The 22,105-nt window shown below is 35.8% G+C and overlaps 1 protein-coding gene across 1 annotated transcript; it reads right to left on the reverse strand.

The window, feature by feature from the left end:
- Window positions 1-4,102: 4,102 nt before the first annotated feature.
- Window positions 4,103-5,986, reverse strand: LOC123916449 (transcription factor bHLH61-like). Its single transcript, XM_045967914.1, has 4 exons — window positions 5,665-5,986; window positions 4,871-4,999; window positions 4,594-4,764; window positions 4,103-4,283 (listed from the first exon to the last, which is right to left on the reverse strand). Exons 1-4 carry the CDS (start codon window positions 5,743-5,745, stop codon window positions 4,182-4,184), a joined length of 483 nt encoding a protein of 160 aa, XP_045823870.1. The 5' UTR covers window positions 5,746-5,986; the 3' UTR covers window positions 4,103-4,181.
- Between the last annotated feature and the right edge of the window lie 16,119 nt (window positions 5,987-22,105).

Raw genomic sequence — 22,105 nt, forward strand, 5'->3', positions numbered from 1 at the left:
GGGTAGCTTAGCTAGTTGAATTAGTTGAGTTAAGAGTTAAAAGAATCGGAGGTATAGGTTCAAATCCTATGAAAAAATAGTTTATAAAGATATTCATATTGTTTTTTGAAATAATAAATATACAGTTTTTGTTAGTGGGAATGTTTTTAAAAGAATTGTTAGTGAGAACTTATTAATTAATATAAAATATTATTTATTTGCATAAATTATTTTTTACAATTTTAACGGCTTAATTAGTAAAATGGTTCCTTAAAGACATTTTTTGTTTCATATTGGTCCTTAAAGAAAAAAAAAGTCTGAATAGGTCCCTTAATGACATACCCGTTAATCAGTTTGGTCCTATTCAGACCTTTTTTTAAGGACCAAATTGATTAACGGAGATATCTTTAAGGGACCTATTCGGACCTTTTTTTCTTTAAGAGACCTATTCAGACCTTTTTTCTTTAAGGGACCAATCTGAAACCAAAAATGTATTTAAGAGACTATTTTACTAATTAAGCCTTAAAAACATATCAATCCAAACGAAATCTAAGTGAAAGAAAACGAAAATAGAGAATTATTTTTATATCATGACGATGTTTAAATTTATTTTATATAGTCGGTGTCATATCGACAAAGAAGATATATTCTATTGGGTTTGCTTTTCTAATTAATGAAAAAGAAGACAATTTGACTTGGACTCTACAAATGTGTCATAGTCTTTTGAAGAGTAAAGACATCATGTCAAAGGTGATTCTAACTAATAGGGATACCACACTAATGAATGATGTCGCCGAAGTATTTCCAAATTCAGTGGCGTATCGGTATGATGTTACAAAAAATGTGAAAGTTAAGTGCAAGTGTCTTTGCAAAGTAAAAGATGGAGAAAGTAAAGACGGCAAAAAGTGAAGCAGACTGATGTGTGGGAAACCGTCATGGCTTCTTTGCAAACTATTTGGTGTCCACATTGCTCAAGTTTCTATGTTGTTGAGTGTATAAATGTATTTGGACACCCTCACCCTTTGAGCTAGCTTTTTGGGATGAGATCCAAGTCTATTTAATATGGTAATAGAGTTGGATTAAGGATTGCAATATAAGAATTGTACTCATGTTCACGCTAGGCGTGAGGGTGGGTGCTGAAGTTGTTTGAAGTCTCATATTGTTCAGGTTTCTAAGTTATTTAGCGTATAAATGTGCTTAAATATTCTCACCCTTTGAACTAGCTTTTGGGAAGAGATGCAAATCCATTTAACAAGGAGAAACATAGGGGTGGATGATAAAAGAAAATTTTCAAATGTGTGTATCATGTGAATGAGTGTGGGGAAAGTGTTTAATGAAGTAAATGAGTGTGTTATTTGTGATAAGAATTGTCTTTTTCTCATGTTTCTGCAGTGGAGCGTGTCCACCCTTAGATTAGATCTACCTTTTTTATTTTTTTCTTCTCTCTCCTGCCAAATCAAGGATTGAAAATTGACTGTTCTCTCATGTCAATGGAGACAAGCTGTTCCTGTATTAGTTGAGTTGTTTTGTAAATTTGGACCAAAATGAGTGTGTACTCTAAAATATTTCCTTCGCTAATTTTTTGTTTTTTTTGTTTTTCACCACCAGTTGAATCTGGTTCAAGAATCAGTTCTAACATCAAGTGGTTTCAGTCCCTCCTGATCGCAGTTGCGGGGATCAACTGTGATTCTCACTACTAAGTTCAGAGTCAATCACCACTAAACCAATAACTATTGGTTCCTTTGCTAATTCTAATACCAAAGGTTTCAATTCAAACTCTTAATTACTGTAAGTCATGTCAATGCAACTAAAATCTTAATTTTAAGCGATGAACTAAAATAAAATAATTAATAAAAATCCTGAAAAAAATAATTAATCAAGGATGTGTTATATCATACATGTTTGTGGTCTATGGATACCAATAGATACCGGACTTTGGTTTTTGGGAATTTTTTTTCTTTCCTTACATTTATCTCTTTATCTCAACCTATTCTAAAATATTCTCATTCTACTCTATACTAAAGTGTGTTGGTATGTTAAAAGTGTGCTGATATGTTAATTAAAGTGTACTGTTATGTTAAAAATGTGATGGTATGTTAAAATTACATTTATCTCTTTAACATATTTTACCGGACTATTTTTCAAAAGTGTGCCGATAGTTTTTAACATGCAAAAGTTTTTCAATTGAAATCTGGCTAGTTTTATTGGAATCTCTGATGATTGCAACTTTAACTTTGAATTTTATTTCTAGATAGGAGGGGAACATAACAAAGCTATACTCATAGAACAAAGCTGATGAAAACAAAACGCAGGCCACAAGTTGATGAAACTAGGTATCAACTGAAGCAGCCCTTAACAAACACAAATACCCGGACAATAAAAATCACCTTGTCATAGTATTACCAGGTTGAAAATTCAATAAAATTGATTTTCTTTTTCAAACTGACCTTTCCTGAATAAATATGAACAATCTGAACAAAATTAGCAAAAATTGAAGAATGTGCGATTTGATATACTGACGGCGGAGGAGAAGGCCAGGGGTGGGTTTGATACATGCGGGAGAAAGCTAAAGTACACTAAAATCGGAAAAGTTTCTAAGAGTATTCCGGTAAAGTTCTCTTTTGTATACCAAAAAAGTTCTTTTTTAAGTGTTCCGGTTGCAATTGAAAAACTTTTGCGTGTTAAAAAAAAGGAGAATGTTAACATGTGCATATATGACACATGTTAAGGTAGTAAAAATAGAAATTATGTTTTAGAATTTGTGCATTTTAACTTTTCAAGCATTAAATGTTTTGTATCATTAAATGTTAAATTTCTATATTAAGATATCTTATCATGTGCCCTATATGCACATGTTAACAAGACCCTAAAAAAAATGTAGGGGTAAAGTCAAATGATAAAAAGGGTAAAATTGGAAAAAACATATTATTTGTAGGGGTAAAGGTATAATTGTAGGGATAGAAAATTTATTTTCAGTTTTCAATGAATATTGGGCTTTTATATCCATTGAATATTGGCCTTTTAGTTTCCAGCAATATTTGGGCTTACATACACTGTGATAAGAAGATGATGAGATTTTTTAGCACAAGTATAATATGTTAAGATTTTTTTTCACCCTACTTACTTATCATGTGTCTTATGCATTTTCATTTTTATATTTCCGCTATTTAAGTAGTAGATGTTATAAAAATGAGAAATTATTGAGAAATTTTGTAAATGTCGTCCGCTACGTATTGGACGTTATAAAAACAAATCTAATAGGATATCTTTGAGGTGTATCCGTTACCTAATAAGTAGCGAACGAAGATATTTTGATAAATCCGTAGTGCGTGTGAGAAAATAGGTAGAATGACAAAAAAAAAAGTCTCTAATATTTTAAGTCACGTAGTTGGTACCAGTAGTTGGTACCAGTAGTTGGTACCAGAATTATTGAGATAACAGAGTACTAATTAAATAAATATTTTCCTTCAAAAAAACAAATTTATCTTTTAACTAATTTATTAGTAAAAAACCATCTTCTAACTAATTGATCAGTAAAAGTTTTTGTACAAGTATGGTTTACAATTAGGCTCCGTTTGACTCTACTTAATTTATACTTTTCTACTTCTCCTTAAAAGAAATAGAGAAGTAGAAAATTATATTTGGCCCTATTTCTCCTTAAAAGAATTAGAGAAATAAAGTAAAGAAGTAGAAAATAAGGAGAAGTTAGGTCAAACAATTTTTTTTATTCTTTATTACTTTTAAAGAGATGAAAAAAAAGTAGAAAAAAAATAGTGTCAAACGGACCCACAGTGTATTATAATTTTTATAGAAAAGATATAAAAAATATACTGTACTAATGAAATACTATTTTTATTTTTTACGGATGAAATACTATATCTTGAACGTAGAGAAAAATACAAAGAAATGTGAGTTTGAGTTGAATTTTTAAAATATTTAATAAATATAGTTTATAAAATCATTTTAAAAACATTATACATTCTATGAAAATCTTTTTAGAATATGATAATTGATGGTTTAAAAAAAGAAAAGGGAGAAAGAAGTTGACTTATTAACTACATGTATGGGTCAAGTGAATGGAAGAAAGATAAACTTATCCACTCCCATGTAAGCTGTAAAGTACTTAACAACGAGGAAAACTCAAGCATTAATAAGCAAAAATTTTCTGCTTAATTAGATACAAAAAAGCTGTTGTTGGATCATTAATCATTAATGTTTTGTAACTTGCACCAGTTTTGAATAGCTTGAGACACCACTTCTTCAACTAATTGTGCACTCAAAGGACTAGTATCTTCATTGTTCTCCTGCCACAAAAGAAATTAATTGCGTCAATGGCATCGCAAAGATAAGTGATTCATTGAGCCATATATATCATAGTTCTAAATTACGGTCCATAACTATAATTGCAACTGCAACATATATATACAAATTTTAGAGGTCTTTACAACGGCATTAGAACTGCAATTGCTTGTATATATGTTAGTTGCATTTGCTTTCATGTTGCGCGGAAGAGAAAAGTTCGCGCAGCGTAACCACAAGTGCAATTTAGAACTATATATGTATCATAATCATGTGAGTGATTGTTTGTGTTACATCACTAGCAAAATTACGTACTTTGTTCCCAATAGCTTCTAAACAAAAGTCATCAACACAAGAAACCCTAGCATGGGGTACTTCAAGACCAAGTTCTTCGAAAGCTTCCAAGATGAACACTAGCAATCCTTGGCAACTCCTTTCACTATGAACCTTGATCACAAAGCCTTCTTCTTGTGTCTCAACTTTAAGCTACAAATACAAATCAATTATTAATTAGGTTCATGTCGGTTAATATATATAGGACTCTTACAAATAAAAATGATGTACATGGTTATAAATTATAATGTATATATACCTTAGGCATTGGATTATAATCAACAATTGATTGTGTTGTTGGAACAGGTAACTGTTTCAATTCTTCAAGTTTTTGCTTTAATCCTTGTATATACTCTGTTGCATCCAATATCACTGAGGTTTTACTGTGCTGCATAATTAACATAGAAACATTACATCATACATAGTTTCAAATTTTAATTTATTACCCAGCAGCAATGCGCGTTGCAGCATTCGCAATGACTGCAATTGCAACTGCAATTTAAAACCATGATTGTGTCTGTCTGTCATACTCATATCTACGGTAGTAGATTAAATAGAATATTTATTATCTATGAATATATAAATATATAGAAAAACTACAAATAGTTCGAGAGGTACATCCAAGAACGGGGTCAAAGGGATCAAAAACTGCTAATTCATATAGGGCCATCAAACCGGCCCAACTAGCAACCAGAGCTGTATGCATTATATGGACACAAAGTAAACGTCCGGGATCATTTAATACAACGGTATGAACGCGATACCAAGGCAAACCCATGAAAATACCTCTTATATCAACAAAAAATGAGAACCAGAAGCAGTCGATACAAAAACCAAAAGAAACCAAAACCGCCTAAAACACTAGTGGGAAATAGCAGAGGAGCTCCCAACACACCCAAGTGAGTGCAAATTAAATGAAGTGGAGAAGATGTTATGATAACTTGAAATGAATGAATAAGAAATAAATTTGCATGTAAATTAAAAGTTTAAGTATTATCAAGTGGATTGAATGATAGAAAGAAAATAATCGGGTGTATTAATAAGAATAATCACCGATGGGGAGTATATGATTGAACGTAGCAGTTGTAGTTTCCTCCTGTATATGGCTGTTCTCTTGTGAACTTTGGAAACCATTCTTTCTCTCTCTCTCTCTCCCTCTCTCTCTCTCACACACACTCAAGAGATATATATATATATATATAGAGAACTAATTATATATATAATTTACAAAAAGAAATCTAAAGAAAATCTTATGGTTTATAAAGAAGGATGTGGACACAGAATCTTGTTAATGACATGTGAAGCAGTTTTGGAATTATCATATGTATGTGAAAAGTTTTAACTTGAAGGCTATTTGTTTTTTTCTTCTTGTGACAATCATATTTGTCATTCAACTAACTTTCTTCTTCTCAAGCTAATATAGACCTACTTTGACACGGCATAATATTGCATACGGAGATAGTACCAATAATATATCATTAAAAATGGAATTTAACTAATCATAATTGACAGCTAATCACTTTTCAAATGTACAGTATTAGTATAGGAAAATCATGTTGTTAAGTTGATCTTTCACTAATTAGCTTAAACATTTTCTGTACCTTGTTTTATAATCATCAATTACTAACTAGCAATATATTGTTAATTCAAATTATTGCACTTATTATGTAGGATACTATATACCATAGGTTGGACAGTATTTTGTATTATGAGGAAATGATAAATGATTTCTTAATTCTTATGGGTGCTAGGTTAGAAATTATATTTTCTTGCCTAGTTTTTTATATTATACCAAGTAATTTAGTGGTTTGGAATTCACCTTTTGATGTGAATATAAATGAGAAATTTCATGTTTTAACATTCCTATTAACTGAATTATCCTAACAGAAATTTTCTCGCCCATGGTATTAGTTTTTTAGAATTTAAAATTTACTTCTATCCCTAATTTTCATTATTAAGTTTCATTATTTTAAGCTTGCGGAGTTCTAATGATATCCGATATATTCTGCTGGTATGATCAGGGACGGATTTAGTGTGGGGGCAGTGGGGTCAGCCGACCCCATTTGCCTATTATATTTTTAGTTAATACTAGTCTTATTTATGCTATGTGACCCCATATATCTGGTATTATCGTTTTTATATAGTCAATTTATTACACTATAACAAATATAAAATTAATAAGACTAATTTATAATACTAATGAGTATCTTAAGAGTATTGACTAATAAACCAAAATAAGTAATATTGTATAAGAAAATGTTAAAATTATATAAATAACAATTTATATTTTTTTACGTTATAATTTTGACCCCACTTACTAAAATTTCTGGATCCGTCCCTGGGTATGATGGCACCTATCATTATTTCAAGTTATTATCTATCTAGTTACAAGTTATCCTTACTTTCAACTTGGTACAAATTAAATGACAACTAACTAGTTGGATTACAACATGAAGTAAATAATGATTTAGGAGGGAAATGTTGAAGTATGATTGCCACATTCGATAGCAGTTAAAATGGATAATAACATAGAAAAAGACAACATATGCAAGCTGGTATAAATTTGTCCTGCAAGAAGAGTAGCGTGTGGGGTCATAGATATAGTAAGAAAAAAACAGTATCCATGTTTATGAAAATTACAAACATTCTTCTGCATGCGAGGAACGTGAATGACTGATGAAAGTGATGGTGGTGCAATGGCAGGATATAGTGGGGTTAACTTAGAAGCTGGCAAGGAATCTCTATGATCTCAATGGCTAATATTTCTGTTTGAAAATGCCTTTTTTTTTTTTTTTTACTTTATATATAGTTACATTTATAGTAGTTTAAATGTTCATATATGATACCAATCGTTAGTTGGTTCAGTGGTGATCGTTGCTGAACTTGGTAGGGAGGACCACGGTTCGATCCCCGCAACTGAGATCGGAAGGGGGCTGGACGATTTGATTCCAGAACTGTCCCCCGAACCAGATTAAACTGGTAGCGAAAGAAAAAAAAAGGTTCATATATGATCAAAATATAATTGTGATCAGGAGGAGGCTGAAACTACTTGATACCAGAACTCATCTCCGAACTAGATTAGACGGTCCAGTGGACCGGATACTTGTGGTAAAACAAAATAGATGTGTTTGATTATAAATTTATTTTAACGAGTTTATAGCAATTTTATTAGCCTATATCATTAGACTATGATAGTCATATCTCTATATTTCAACAATTAAATTTATTATATATTATAAATTATAATTGCTAATTTATCAATTATATGCTGTCCTCTATTAATTAACTAATTGATCAACTATTTTTTACTAAAAGAGCAGTAATATATCAAGGCACCATTCAAATTAAAATTGCAACTGCTAGCAAAACAAAAGTGTCAAAAACACATGTTACAGCTTTTAGGTGTTAATGGTCTTTGAATGCCTCCAAGGTTTCCTCACGGGGAAGGAATTCTCTCTCTCTCACCTTTCATTTTCTCTTTATAATTGGTTAATTTGGCTTCCCCCTATATATCTACACGGACACGTTAAAATAGTTTTTGGTTTTATTATGGGTGTGGAGAAAAATAAAATAAGGGGTGCCATGCCATATTCATTGTTATATTTATATTTTCCCTCAGATTAAAAAATAAAATAGTTTGAACTTATTTGTACATCAAATTGTGGGACATTAATATAAAAGTAGTCATCATTACTCCTCTATTTTTCGATTAAGTGTCTCTGTTTGACCATGTGCATAATTTACATAATTTACTTTAATCACATGTTATTTAAGATGAGACATACTCTACCCTTTAATAATTTGCGGTACTTACCCAACAGTCAATGCGAATATCCGACATAAATAGATTTGCATATGTTATCTACAATTAAATTCACTACATGAAAAAGTTCAAATACCGACGGAATTCAGAGACGGAATTTGTTTCTTCTCTATTTGAGACGAAATTAGAGACAGAAAAGAACATTTAGAGACGAAAATTAAAATATATGTATTAGTGACAAATGTTAGAGACCGAATGTTCTATCTCTAATTCATTCTGTCTCTATATCTGTCTCTACTTGATTACTTTTTAATTATAAATAGAAAATAATAGTTGGAGACAGATTTTAGAGACAAACTTTGACCGTGTCAAATATTTTCTGTCTCTCTATCTGTTTCTAATCAGTCAACTTGTTATTAGAGTAGTCAAACTTTATTTCACATGCATGCATATATGATATATGATGTATTTCGGAAGACACCAAAAATTGTCATATTTTATCGTTATAACAATGATTTTGTGTAAAAAAAAAAACGATTTAATTATGACATGCAAATGCAAATGTGAGACCATCAATACGTTGCGGTACGTAATGATTTTGTGAAATATTTTATAGTTTTTCTCTCTACTACAAAATGACTCTGAAAAGTATTTTAAATTGAAATTTTATGTGTTGGAATTTAGGTTGTCACGTAATTGTTTTTCGAAAATTTTCTTATATTTTAATAATTTAATCGTGTCACCTAAAAATAAATATTTTCTCTCCAACTAATTAAATACGCAACTAAAATGTTTATTTTATAATTTAGAAAAATTATATATCCATAGCAAGTACAGGGCGTGTCTAAGCCAGTGCGACCATCCTAGGTACTAAAAAAATTAGGGGCCCAAAATAATTATTTTTAGGGGATATTATATAGGCCGATAAAATAAAATAAATAAATGCTGAAATTTTTAAGTGTTGAAAATAATATGCCTAAATGTATTTTGAAAATTTTAAATTTATATTTACAATAGCATATCGTTATGAATTTTTGTTTATAGTTACAATAATATATCGTAAAAAGTTCCAATATAAATCAACATGCATTGAAGTTATTATGAAAGTGGAAGGTATAGTGTACTTTGAGAAATATAGAAATGGAAGCTTTGCATCTAGCATGAATATTGTCAAAAGTCATATTGAAAAACTATTTGAGATTGTCAATGTCCCAATAAAGGTTGAATGGTCTAACCATTTTATGCATTGAGAAAGATATGATAACATAATGATATATAGAAACAATATATTAGTGAATTTGCAACTAAAAATGCTCGTATAGGAAGTGTTTTGTATGAATATTTCAATATTAAATAAAAAATTCAATATTTTATAAGAATTCAATTTTTTTATATTATTTATTAGTTATGCCCAAATTATAAGTTCATCCATAGACCACTAAAATCATAGAAACGAGTCTGCGCAACTAATTTTTCTTAGTGTTAAGAAATTTGTGTTGGCGCAGCTGGAAGCTAGGCTTCGATCACTCTGGATTCGATCACTTTGGCCTGCACAGGCCTAGCAAGCAAGCAAGGATACATGCGCGCGCTGCACTGTCACTCTGGCCACGCCAATGAGCACAGTTTCTGCAGGATCTACTATCCTTGTTGCTGCAACAATGATGGATGAATGGAAAGAAAGAAAAGCACTTGTTTAACAGAGGAAGAAGAAGATGATTAGGGAAAAATAGAATCAGTTTTATTCATCCTCAATGGGGAAAAGTAGTTGGATTACAATCACTAATCATGAGCCAATTATTTATACTAGATCATCACAATGGTTGATGATTCTCTTAGGCTCTAACCAACTAACAACTTCCTAACTGACTCTAATACACTTTAACAACCTAGGTGAAACAAAAACTAACTGAATCTAACAAACTCTATTTAACAAACTAACTAACTTGCTTCTCAAGCAATTAGTTACACTTTCACTTTTGCTTAACTTGCACACCAAGTCAGCTTGCACAATATGAATTAATCATTCTAGAAACTTCTTAGAATCAACACACCCCCTTAATTCATGTTGTCCACTGTCTCAATTCCCATTTCACTTCTCAACTTTTCAAATACCTGCACTGTTACAGCCTTGGTTAACAAGTCTGCAACCTGCTCATCACTTCTGCAGTGCATTAGGGCCAAGTTACCATTGCTTACCTGCTCTCTTAAGTAATGGAACCTTAGCTCTATATGCTTGCTTCTTCCATGAGCAATAGGGTTCTTTGCAAGATTGATAGCAGACACATTGTCAATCTTCAAAGTAACTGTCTCACACTTGTCTTGACTGATCTCTTCAATTAGGTTTTTCAACCAAATAGCTTGACAAGTGCTGGGTGATGCTGCTATGTATTCAGCCTCACATGAGGATAAGGCCACTACAGGTTCCTTCTTTGAACACCATGATATTGGTGATCCACCATAGAAAAACATATAACCAGCAGTTGATTTTCTATCTTCATGATCACCGCACCAATTTGAATCTGTATAGCCAATCAGCTTGCATTCTTTGTCTCTATCACTTGCAGGGAACATAATACCATAGTTTATAGTCCCTTTCACATATCTAAGTATCCTTTTTACTGCAATCAAGTGTGAACCTTTAGGCCTTTCCATAAACCTGCTAGCAATCCCTACACTGTAAGCCAAGTCTGGTCTTGTATTGCACAAATACCTCAGAGAACCAATCATCTTTCTATAGAATGTAGGGTCTACATCCTCTTCTTCTGCACACTTTGTTAGCTGTGACCTTGGCTCAGCAGGTGACAATGCAACATTGCATTTGTCCATCTCAAACTTCTTCAAAATCTCTGATGCATATCTAGTCTGGTGCATTAAGATTCCTTGCTCATTCCTCAGAAACTCAATGCCTAGAAAATATGTCATGAGGCCTAAATCTATCATTTCAAACTCTTCCTTCAAGTCACCCTTGAACTCACTAATATAAGATTCATTGCTTCCTGTGATAAGCAAATCATCTACATATAGACAAATTATAATGACTCCCTTTGCAGCATCTTTCTTGACATACACTCCATGTTCTGTGACACACTTCTTAAACCCTATTTCATTTAAGAACTTGTCAATACTTTTGTTCCAAGCTCTTGGAGCTTGTTTCAGACCATAGAGCGCTTTCTTAAGCTTATACACCTTAAGCTCTTGACCTTTCACTTCATAACCAGGTGGCTGGGCAACATACACTTCCTCTTCTATAGGACCATTCAGAAAAGCTGACTTCACATCCATTTGATACATTGGCCAATCATTTAGGTTAGCAAGAGCAGTTACTAACCTAATTGTTTCCATTCTAGTAACAGGTGCAAACACTTCATCATAGTCAATACCTTCTTTCTGAAGAAATCCCTTTGCCACTAGCCTTGCTTTGTATCTGGTTATCTCACCCTTTGAGTTCACTTTCAGCTTGTAAACCCACTTCACATCTATTGCTTTCTTTCTCTGTGGAAGATCCACCAGCTCCCATGTTTGATTGCTTTCAATCGAATCCAATTCTTCTTTCATAGCACCTCTCCACTTTTCACTTTGTAGAGCACTATGCACATCAAATGGTTCAGATTCAGCCATGAATGCTAAATGGATCAACTCACCATCATTGTTCACTTGACCATCTGAGTTCATTTCACACTCTTGTAATCTTGCTGGTAGAACTCTAGGCCTATTTGATCTTCTCACCTCAGGCACTGGCTGATTTACTTGTTCTTCACTAACTTCTTCAATCATCACACTAGTTGACTTCTTTCTGTCATTAGTGTTCCAGTCCCATTCCTTGAGTTCATCAATTATTACATCTCTACTGATCACCACATTGTTGTTGATTGGATCATAGAGTTTGTAACCTCCAGTTGAGTGATAACCAACCAATATCATCATTGTTGACTTATCATCCAACTTCTTCCTCAATTGATCTGGTGTGTGTTTGAAAACTAGTGATCCAAACACTCTCATATGATTCACATTTGGCTTGTGTCCTGACCAACATTCTTCTGGTGTGATACCCTTCAATCTCTTTGTAGGGCACCTGTTCAATGTATAAGTAGCAGTGGAAACTGCTTCACCCCATAACTCCTTAGGTAAATGCTTTCCCTTCAACATACACCTCACCATATCCATAATTGTTCTATTTTTTCTTTCAGCAGTCCCATTTTGCTGTGGAGTATATGGTGGGACTATGTCATGCACAATGCCTTCATTGTCACAGAATTTTGCAAATTCATGTGATACATACTCTCCACCCCCATCTGTTCTTAGGGTTTTGAGCCTCTTACCACTTTGTCTTTCAACTGTAGCTTTAAATTTCTTAAAAATTTCAAACACATCACTTTTCTTACTTATTGAGTAAGTCCATAGTTTTCTGCTAAAGTCATCTATGAAACTTACAAAGTACCTGTTACCTCCAATTGAGTTCACTTGCATTGGACCACATACATCTGAATACACCACTTCAAGTACACTATTGGTTTTACTTGCTGCATGCTTGCTGAAGCTCCCTCTGTGTTGCTTCGACTGCACACACTCTTCACAAATCTCTTCAGGCACTTGCAGGCTTGGCAAGCCTGTCACCATCTTGTCGCGGCGCGAAAAATACCCTCGAGTGTGGACACTCGAGAAAGAAACAGAGTCGCCACTGAATTTTATTTATCCCAAAGAAGGGAAAGGAAAATATCGAGAAAACCTTGAGGGGTAGAGAAATGGGTTCGGGAGTTGGTTATGCGAGGGGAAGGTATTAGCACCCCTCACATCCGTTGTACTCAACGGGAACCTTTTAGAGGGAAATGTTTGTTTGCTTTAATGGGTTTTTTAATTTTGCTTGATTACTCGTTTCTTGCTTCATCGATGGAAAAAGTTTTTTTATTTATTACTATTATTACGGATATGGGGAAAAATGTTTTGTTTTTTATTATTGTGCCCGACAAGATGTTGAATCCTGCTCCTACGTATTCCCAGGTGCAATGGGAAAATCAGGGTTTCGTAGTTCAGGGTAAAAAATGTTTATGGGTTGGTTGCTTTTAGACGCATGACGTTTAAGTCGCATTCTCGTAGTTAAACGCTGCTTGTATGCTCGCACTTCGGAGGCTTAAGCGTGGTTTGTATTACGGAGAATGTCGCATTCTCGTATTTAAACGCTGCTTGTATGCTCGCACGGCGGAGGCTTAAGCGTTGTTTGTGTTACGGAGAAAGGACAAAAACGTCACCCGTTTTGTGAAAAGGGTTTTACTTTTACTGCGCGCGTGGGCAGAGAAAAGGTTTGAGTGTGTTGGGTTGATTTTAGGAGTTTTAATGAAAACGTCCGAGAATGAGGATAATCCGAGTCACGAGCCATACGTCAGGGCCTCGAATTATCCGGGGAAGAAAGCCATATGTCAGACTAACCCCTTTTCACTCTAATTATGCTTAAGTACTTTTATTTGATTTAAGAAAATCAAAAGGAAAGATAAAGCGGATGATGAAGTGTTTTAATGTTTTTTAGCGTTGGGGAATGAGAATGATTCAAGTCACGAGCCATACGTCAGGGTCTCGAATCATTCGGGGAGAGAAAGCCATACGTCAGACTAACCCTTTTTCACTCCATTTATTTTAATTGTGGGGTTTTTCAAGAGATAAGCAGTTATTTAAATAGGCACTTATTTAAATAAGCACTTAAAAATGGACAAAAACGCCACTGGGGGTGCAAGAATAAGTTCTGGGGGTGAAGCAATAGCAATCTGCAACACCAGGCCCAGCCCAATCTCTAATTCGTCCAAACAAAAAATAAGCAGAAAAAATAATCCAGTGTGGCATGAGAACAGAGGCGCACAGTAGGCGTCATGGATCTGAGCCTTTTGATTAAATCATGTGGCTGTGATTTAAAAATCACATAACAGATCTCAGCCCTTGGATCTTTAAAATAAAATCAAACGGTTTAAGGATCCAGTGTGGCATGAGAACAGAGGCGCACAGTAGACGTCATGGATCTGAGCCTTTTGATTAAATCATGTGGCTGTAATTTAAAAATCACATAACAGATCTCAGCCCTTGGATCTATCTAACAGTCACGTTTTAAAATAAAATGAACCACTCACGGGATGACACGTGGTCATCCCTAACCTCCTTCTTCTTCCTCTTCGCGAAGAACAGGTACAGAGCGGCCATGGAAGAGCTTGTTGAAGCTCACGGCCAAACAACAACTTCGTCAAAACATCATCAAAAATTATAAATGAGTATACGATTTTGCTCGGTTTTTCGCGTAGATCACGAATATAAACCTAGATTTTTCAAAAGATGTTTATATCTCAAAAAAAGTTCGAAACTTTAAAACCCCCAAAAATTTGAAAATCTACATTTGTGCGATTTAGACAAAATGAAAGGTTGGAAAAGCTTCAGTAGGTACTCATGAGTAGAAAACGTTTAGAAACCTACTTGTTTTGTGCTTTTTTTCGGTGGGTTAACTCTCACTCTTTTATTGGCTATTTTTGAACCTTGTGTAAGCTTTTGTTGATGGTTTTTCTTCGTTTTTCTTGTGGTTTCAAGCTTAGGGAGGTGTTTGGAGTGATTTGGGTGAAGAAAATTGAAGTTTGAGGGTGGTTTGAATGGATTTCGAAAAATGGAAGAAAGTGATGAAAATGTGATTTTTTTGATCGTTTTTTCTTCTCTCTCCCTCTGATTTTTCACCTCCCCCTGTTTCAATTCTGCTGGATCAATTTATAGGCAAATTTAGGGTTTCTTTATCCATTGGATTGAAGTGTTTGAATTGGATTGAGTGTGAGAATTGAATTTGGTGAGAAAAGGTGAAGAAAGTATGGTGAGGTGAAGGAAAAAGCTGAAACAGGGGAGGGGGGAGCGTGCTGCTGTTGCTGCTGTTGTTGCTTCTTTTTTTGTCATTTTCTGTTTGACTTTTTCTATTTTTTTTGTTTTGAAATAATAATAATAATAATAATAATAATAATAATAATAATAATAATAAAATAAAAATAAAAATAAAAAAGGGGGTGGGGGACGCCAGCAACAGCTTTTGCTGTTGTTGTGTTATATTTTTTTTTAATAATAATAAAGAACATATTTTTGGATTTTTTTAATAAATTAATGGAATGTGGGAATAATGAAGAAAAAATAAAAATGAGATGGATAGTGTGTATTTGAAATGGGTAGGACAAAATTAGGGTATGACAGCTGCCCCTATTTAATTATCTTGGACCCATGAATGTGTATGACATTTGTCTTCATATTCTTGAGGTGCAAGGTAATTAAATATAAATGCCCTAATTTTGCTCCACGGAGAAAAAAAAAATGAATTTGATGATGAGATCCACTTCCTTGGAAAAGTCGGATACTCAAGGTAGAGATGATTCCGATTTTATTCAGTCGCCTACATTGAAGGTCAATCCTTGGTTTGATCTTATTCAGCCGCCCTCACTGAAGGTCGATCTTTGAAAGTAATTTTATCCAGCCGCCCACACTGAAGGTCAATCTTCTTTTGATCTTATTGAGCCGCCCACACTGAAGGTCAATCACTTTACTTGATTTTATTCAGCCGCCCACACTGAAGGTCGATCCACTTTTGATCTTATTCAGCCGCCCACACTGAAGGTCAATCCTCTTTTGATCTTATTCAGCCGCCCACACTGAAGGTCAATCTTTGGAAATGGTTTTATCCAGCCGCCCACGCTGAAGGTCAATCTTCTTCTGATCTTATTCAGCCGCCCACACTGAAGGTCAATCTTTGAAAATGATCTTATCCAGCCGCCCACACTGAAGGTCAATCTTTGAAAATGATCTTATCCAGCCGCCCACACTGAAGGTCAATCCCTTTTGATCTTATTCAGCCGCCCACACTGAAGGTCAATCTTCTTTTGATTTTATCCAGCCGCCCACGCTGAAGGTCAACCAACTTTTGAATTTGTTCGCCACTTCACTTTGTAAGTTTCGAAACCTAACACTTGTTCTCCACTTTGCTTTGAAAGCTTTTGAAATACCGGATACTCCGCTTCGAGAGCTTTGCAAATAAGGTGATCTTGAGATCCCACCGGGGGTAAGATAATCTTGTTCAACCATTTTTGCCGAAGGTTGATCCTTACTGATGAGGTGATGCTCTTCTAGGAGATTCTGCTGGGGATGTGCTTTTAAGATGTCCTGTCTAAGGATTCTTCAAAAGATTCGCTGGGGAGAAAGCTGAACATCTTTCAATTCAGACTTGCTGGGGAAAAGGTGACTCTACCTTGCTCGAGATTGAAGGCTGAAGGTTACACTCTGTGGAGAGAAATCTTTGAATCTGCTGCATGAATATCTTGGATGATGCAATGATTGTTTATGCATGTCTTAATGCCTAAAGATGCAAAGCTAATGCAAATGAATTTGTTGATTCATGATATGCATGATATGTCTTTGTTTGTTGGGCATATTGTTGATGCATGAATGCATGAAGTGGAATGCATGTCTAGTGCATATGATGATTGTTGGGACGAGTATAAATTGATTTTTTTACGAACGGGTGCTAATGACAATTGGCTTAAATGTGGCCAATGGTGATTAGGCTGCAAAGTGGGTGCTAATGACAATTGGGCTTAAACATGTGCCAATGGTGATTAGGCTGCAAAGTGGGTGCTAATGACAATTGGGCTTAAACAGGTGTCAATGGTGATTAGGCTGCGAAGTGAGTGCTAATGACAATTGGGCTTAAACAAGTGCCAATGGTGATTAGGCTGTGAAGTGGGTGCTAATGACAATTGGGCTTAAACAGGTGCCAATGGTGATTAGGCTGCAAAGTGGGTGCTAATGACAATTGAGCTTAAACATGTGCCAATGGTGATTAGGCTGTGAAGTAGGTGCTAATGACAATTGGGCTTTGAGTGGGTGCCAATAACGATTGGACTTTTGCTTGGGGATATTTGATTTGCTGTCTAGTCTCGAGGTTATTGAGTTTGTGGTATGGGGCATACCAGATGAATAAAATGACATGATTAATGCGTGATGTCGATTTGCTAGAATGAAATGACATGATTAATGCATGAAGATGATTAATGCGATGATTTGTATGTTACTATGAATGCCCCTGTAGTGGGTGAGGATTGGTTTTAGAACCGGTGAATGTTCAAGGCTTTTTGTGGAAAGGTGGCCTGATGTTGTGTCAACATAATCCCGACGCCAATTTCAGACTCAACAGTTGCGGATGTATGCTAAATTTGGCTTGGCCGCCTTGAAGGTATGAGGAGGAGTTGCCCCTGTGTAACCTGCCTTGCCCCAGTCAATTGCGTCTTTGAAGTGATTAGCCAATTCATTGATATTGGTGCCCTTTTTCTAGGAGGTATGCTCTTTGATCAAACTGGCGTTTTGGAGGTGTAACCCTGATTGCCCCATTCTTGAAATGTTTTGGCCGGACCAACGAGATCTTCAGGTGCCCCTAGTCACAAGGGTTCACTCTTGATTGGCAGGATCCCGAGGTAATTTTCCCCTAATTAGGACCATCTTGGGCGAGTTCGTTAGGTTTTGAACACCTGGGTTTTGATGCAGCTTGCCATGATGTGATCTTGGGTCACTTTCCCCACATTGAATACCCTTCCTAGGGAACGTGCCGCTTGGTTAAATGAAGTCCCGAGATAGTTGCCCCAGATTGGACCGAACTTCTTGCTGATCACTTGGTGACCGTTCATAGCTGAAACTTCCTTATTGTTAAGTGCTGATTTGCAGATAAACCTATTTATGCAAAATAGTAATCCTAATGCAATGTCTATGCTAGTTTTGAAATCAAAATTGAGATGAAATTGATGTATAATGGATGAATATTTGTGTAAGAGGTGTGAGAATATGATATCAACACTGATGATTTACAAAAGATCTTGGGAGTCAGGTTAACGCAACCTTGCTACCGCGTGCTTTCAAAATAAACCTTGCTTCAATTAGGTCTTTTAAGGGTTGTAACGTGGCCTGGTTCACGGTTTTTGAATAAAAGGATATAAGGCTCAAAATTTAATTTTAACCCAACTCATTCTCCTTGATGTTCTTCAGTCTTACGTTCAATTAATTCAACCTATGCTCTCAAGTTCCAAGATATTTTGGAAATGCGATGGTGAGGATACGATGGCTTAGAGGTCAACGATGTTCTATGACGTGACAGTCACTTCCTTTTTGTTTTGGTCACATGATTTTGACTTCATTGGTGACACTCTTTTTTGTTTGTAATCCCTAATTTTTGCCTGGACTATTTTTGAGTTTTAGTCCACCGGGATGCCCTAATTTTTGCCTAAGTCAATTTGAGTTTTGCCTTAGCGGGCTTTTCTTTCTTCATTTTGTTGGAGAATTGTGATTGCCTTGATAAAGGTCGAGGAAAACAAATTCTATTTTTGACTCTCTTTTATTTCCTTGACATTGTGTGATGTGTTCAAGGTAAAAAATGTGATTGATCCTCGAATGAGATGTTTTTCTCTTGAAACTCGAACGCATGGTCGAATCAACTGAACACTACCCTGCCCCGGGTTAAAAATTGCGGGTTTTTTCGTATAGAAAGAAACACCAACTTCTAGGCTCAACAGGGGTGACTATGGATTATCTTCCTTATTTCTCCAGTGTTTGAGGATTGAAACAATGCCTTACATCATCATCAAAGTTTTATCCGAAAGCATACTGTAGCAATTTTGGTTATTTCGCTTTTCATCATCCTCCCTCCAATCTTTGTTCAAACAGATTTGATAATGAAAGAAATGAAATGAGTGAAATATATTTTTTGCTTTCGTGAGAAGAGAGAAAAGTGAATGGACATGAAAAGATTAATTCGAAACATGCATACACATTTTATTATGATTACTATTGCGAATAAACAAGTTTAAGCACAAATCAAACTTTGCAAATAGGAAAATTACAAAAATGAAAACAGTCTAAAGATAATCAGTCCTTGAGCTTGTCAACTAGCATCCATAGATGGGTCCGCATGGCCGGGCAATAGATTGTCTTGTATGTTTGGCTCTTCCTCTTTGAAGGTCAACAATTTCTTAGTCACCAGATCTTGAACCTTGTTCTTGAAGGACTGACAGTTATCTACCGAATGACCTTCTGTCCCAGCATGATATTCGCACTTGGCTTGAGGATTGTACCACGCAGGGAATGGCGCGGTTCTTGGCTTTGTGGCCCTTGGGGTTACCATCCCATTGTGCACCAAATATGATAAGAGTTGGCTGTAAGGCATTGGGGTTGGCTCAAGAACCCTCCCCTTGGGAGTAACAGCATTGATTTCCCCCTCTTCTTTCTTGGCGACACTATTTGCAGGCTCCTTCGAGGTATTTTGGCTGCCCACATTGGCTTGGATCTTACCACTTTTGATTCCATTTTCAATCCTTTCTCCTATCTTTACCAGATCAGAAAAACCAGATGAAACACTACCAACCATTCTTTCAAAATATGCCCCTTGCAGAGTGTTAGTGAATATATCCACTAGTTCAGCTTCTAAGAGTGGAGGACGTACTTGCGCAGCCAATTCTCTCCAACGTTGAGCATAAACCCTGAACGGCTCACCCTCCTTTTGGGACATGTTTTGTAACTGAGTACGATCCGGAGCCATGTCAATGTTGTATTGGTACTGTTTAATGAAAGCATTTGCCAAATCTCGCCATGACAGGATTCGGTTCCCTTCCAGCTGCATGTACCAGTTGAGTGATGCCCCGGTGAGGCTATCTTGGAAGCAATGCATCATGAGCTTGTCGTCACTAGCAAAGGAGGCCATCTTCCGGCTATACATAATCAGATGATTCTTTGGACAGCTGAGGCCTTTATACCTTTCGAAGTCAGGGACCTTAAATTTTGGCGGAAGCACCAAGTCTGGCACTAGGCACATATTAGCAAGGTCTAGGGGATCACCTCCTCCTTCCATCATACTTAGACGGTCTTCAATAGCCTTGAATTTCTGATGAGCTTCCTCTAGCCGAGGAACTTTAGAAATAACCTTTGGAACATCGCCCAATAAATTAGGACCCTGATAGGCATTTCTGGGATCATCCAGATTCTCTTGTTGTGAGACAAAAACTGGTTTGATTTGAGGGACCCTAGTAGCATGAGTATTTGAACCTTCAACCCGATTCTGTGGAGTCTGAGCATTCTGAGGAACCTGTTGAGTAGGTATATACTCTCGGGGAGTATATCCAGCGGATAAACCAAGGAATGGCCATACAGATCCCCCTTGTGATGTCAAAGTAGCAGGTTCCGTAGCTTCCAAAACAGTTGGTTGTGCTTGTTGACTCATATTAGCCAAAAGCTCCAAAGCTTTGTCTAATTTTCCAGTTAATTGAGCAACCTCGCCCTTCAAGGCATCATGCTGATCCTGCCAAATTCTCCATGACTTGTTTGGTGACGTTTCTTTGTCCAATACCGGCGCCGGGAATATGACTGGTTATAGGAACGAAAGGAATGAGATGCAATTCATGAATGAGAATGCATGCGAAATTATCCGTTAATCTTTTTTAGTCATTTTGGTTTAAGGGGAAACATAGACACATAGTTATCATAAATGTTTCAGGATATAAGAAAAATTCAAACTTTTACTTCTCATGATTTAAAAACCTCTTGCTTATGTAACTAGTGTCTATTTAGTTCTTTAAAAACAATGCACATGCATGATTATTTTTATGGATGCATGAATGCAAGTAGTATGTCACGCAACAGATTAGGTGAAAAATTTGAAGGCCAACGGCTCAGAGTTACCTGCAACCCATCCCATTCTCACATGTTCGTTCTAGGTTTAACACGGGTTCTAGAATCCTAGATAAATCTTAGGAGATCATGTTCGTGTTGCAACGACTCATAACAAACATCCCCTAAGAATGAATCTCATCTACAAAGGTTCCTAGTAACACGTTTTGGGTTCTAGGTTATTAAAAGGTTCCTAGAGTCACGGACCCCACAAGAAAACATCGGTCCTACGAGCCATATGTCAGGAGAACCGACATCGTCAAGGGAATCTACTCTAGGTGGGGTATCATGCCAACCTTACGAGCCATACGTCAGGAAGGTCAACAATGATCCACCGTTATGTCCTAAGTTTTCCTCAAGTCCGGGTGTAGGACTTTTCACTCAATAACCGGTAACCGGCCCAAGTGGGCAAAAGGAAAAAGAAAGGAGATGAAGAAGAAGAGAGAAATATAGCAGATAATATTCAAGCAAGCATGCAATATAATATTAAAAGCAGTAAAGAAAAAGCAAATATGTAAATAACATACACATTAAGGCAAACAAGCGAAAACCCCACTAAATTAGGCTTAACTCTCAAAAGGTTTAGTTTCCCCAGCAGAGTCGCCAGCTGTCGCGGCGCGAAAAATAACCTCGAGTGTGGACACTCGAGAAAGAAACAGAGTCGCCACCGAATTTTATTTATCCCAAAGAAGGGAAAGGAAAATATCGAGAAAACCTTGAGGGGTAGAGAAATGGGTTCGGGAGTTGGTTATGCGAGGGGAAGGTATTAGCACCCCTCACATCCGTTGTACTCAACGGGAACCTTTTAGAGGGAAATGTTTGTTTGCTTTAATGGGTTTTTTAATTTTGCTTGATTACTCGTTTCTTGCTTCATCGATGGAAAAAGTTTTTTTATTTATTACTATTATTACGGATATGGGGAAAAATGTTTTGTTTTTTATTATTGTGCCCGACAAGATGTTGAATCCTGCTCCTACGTATTCCCAGGTGCAATGGGAAAATCAGGGTTTCGTAGTTCAGGGTAAAAAA

This window comes from Trifolium pratense, linkage group LG3, assembly GCF_020283565.1.
Source record: "Trifolium pratense cultivar HEN17-A07 linkage group LG3, ARS_RC_1.1, whole genome shotgun sequence".
Classification (NCBI taxonomy): Eukaryota; Viridiplantae; Streptophyta; class Magnoliopsida; order Fabales; family Fabaceae; genus Trifolium; species Trifolium pratense.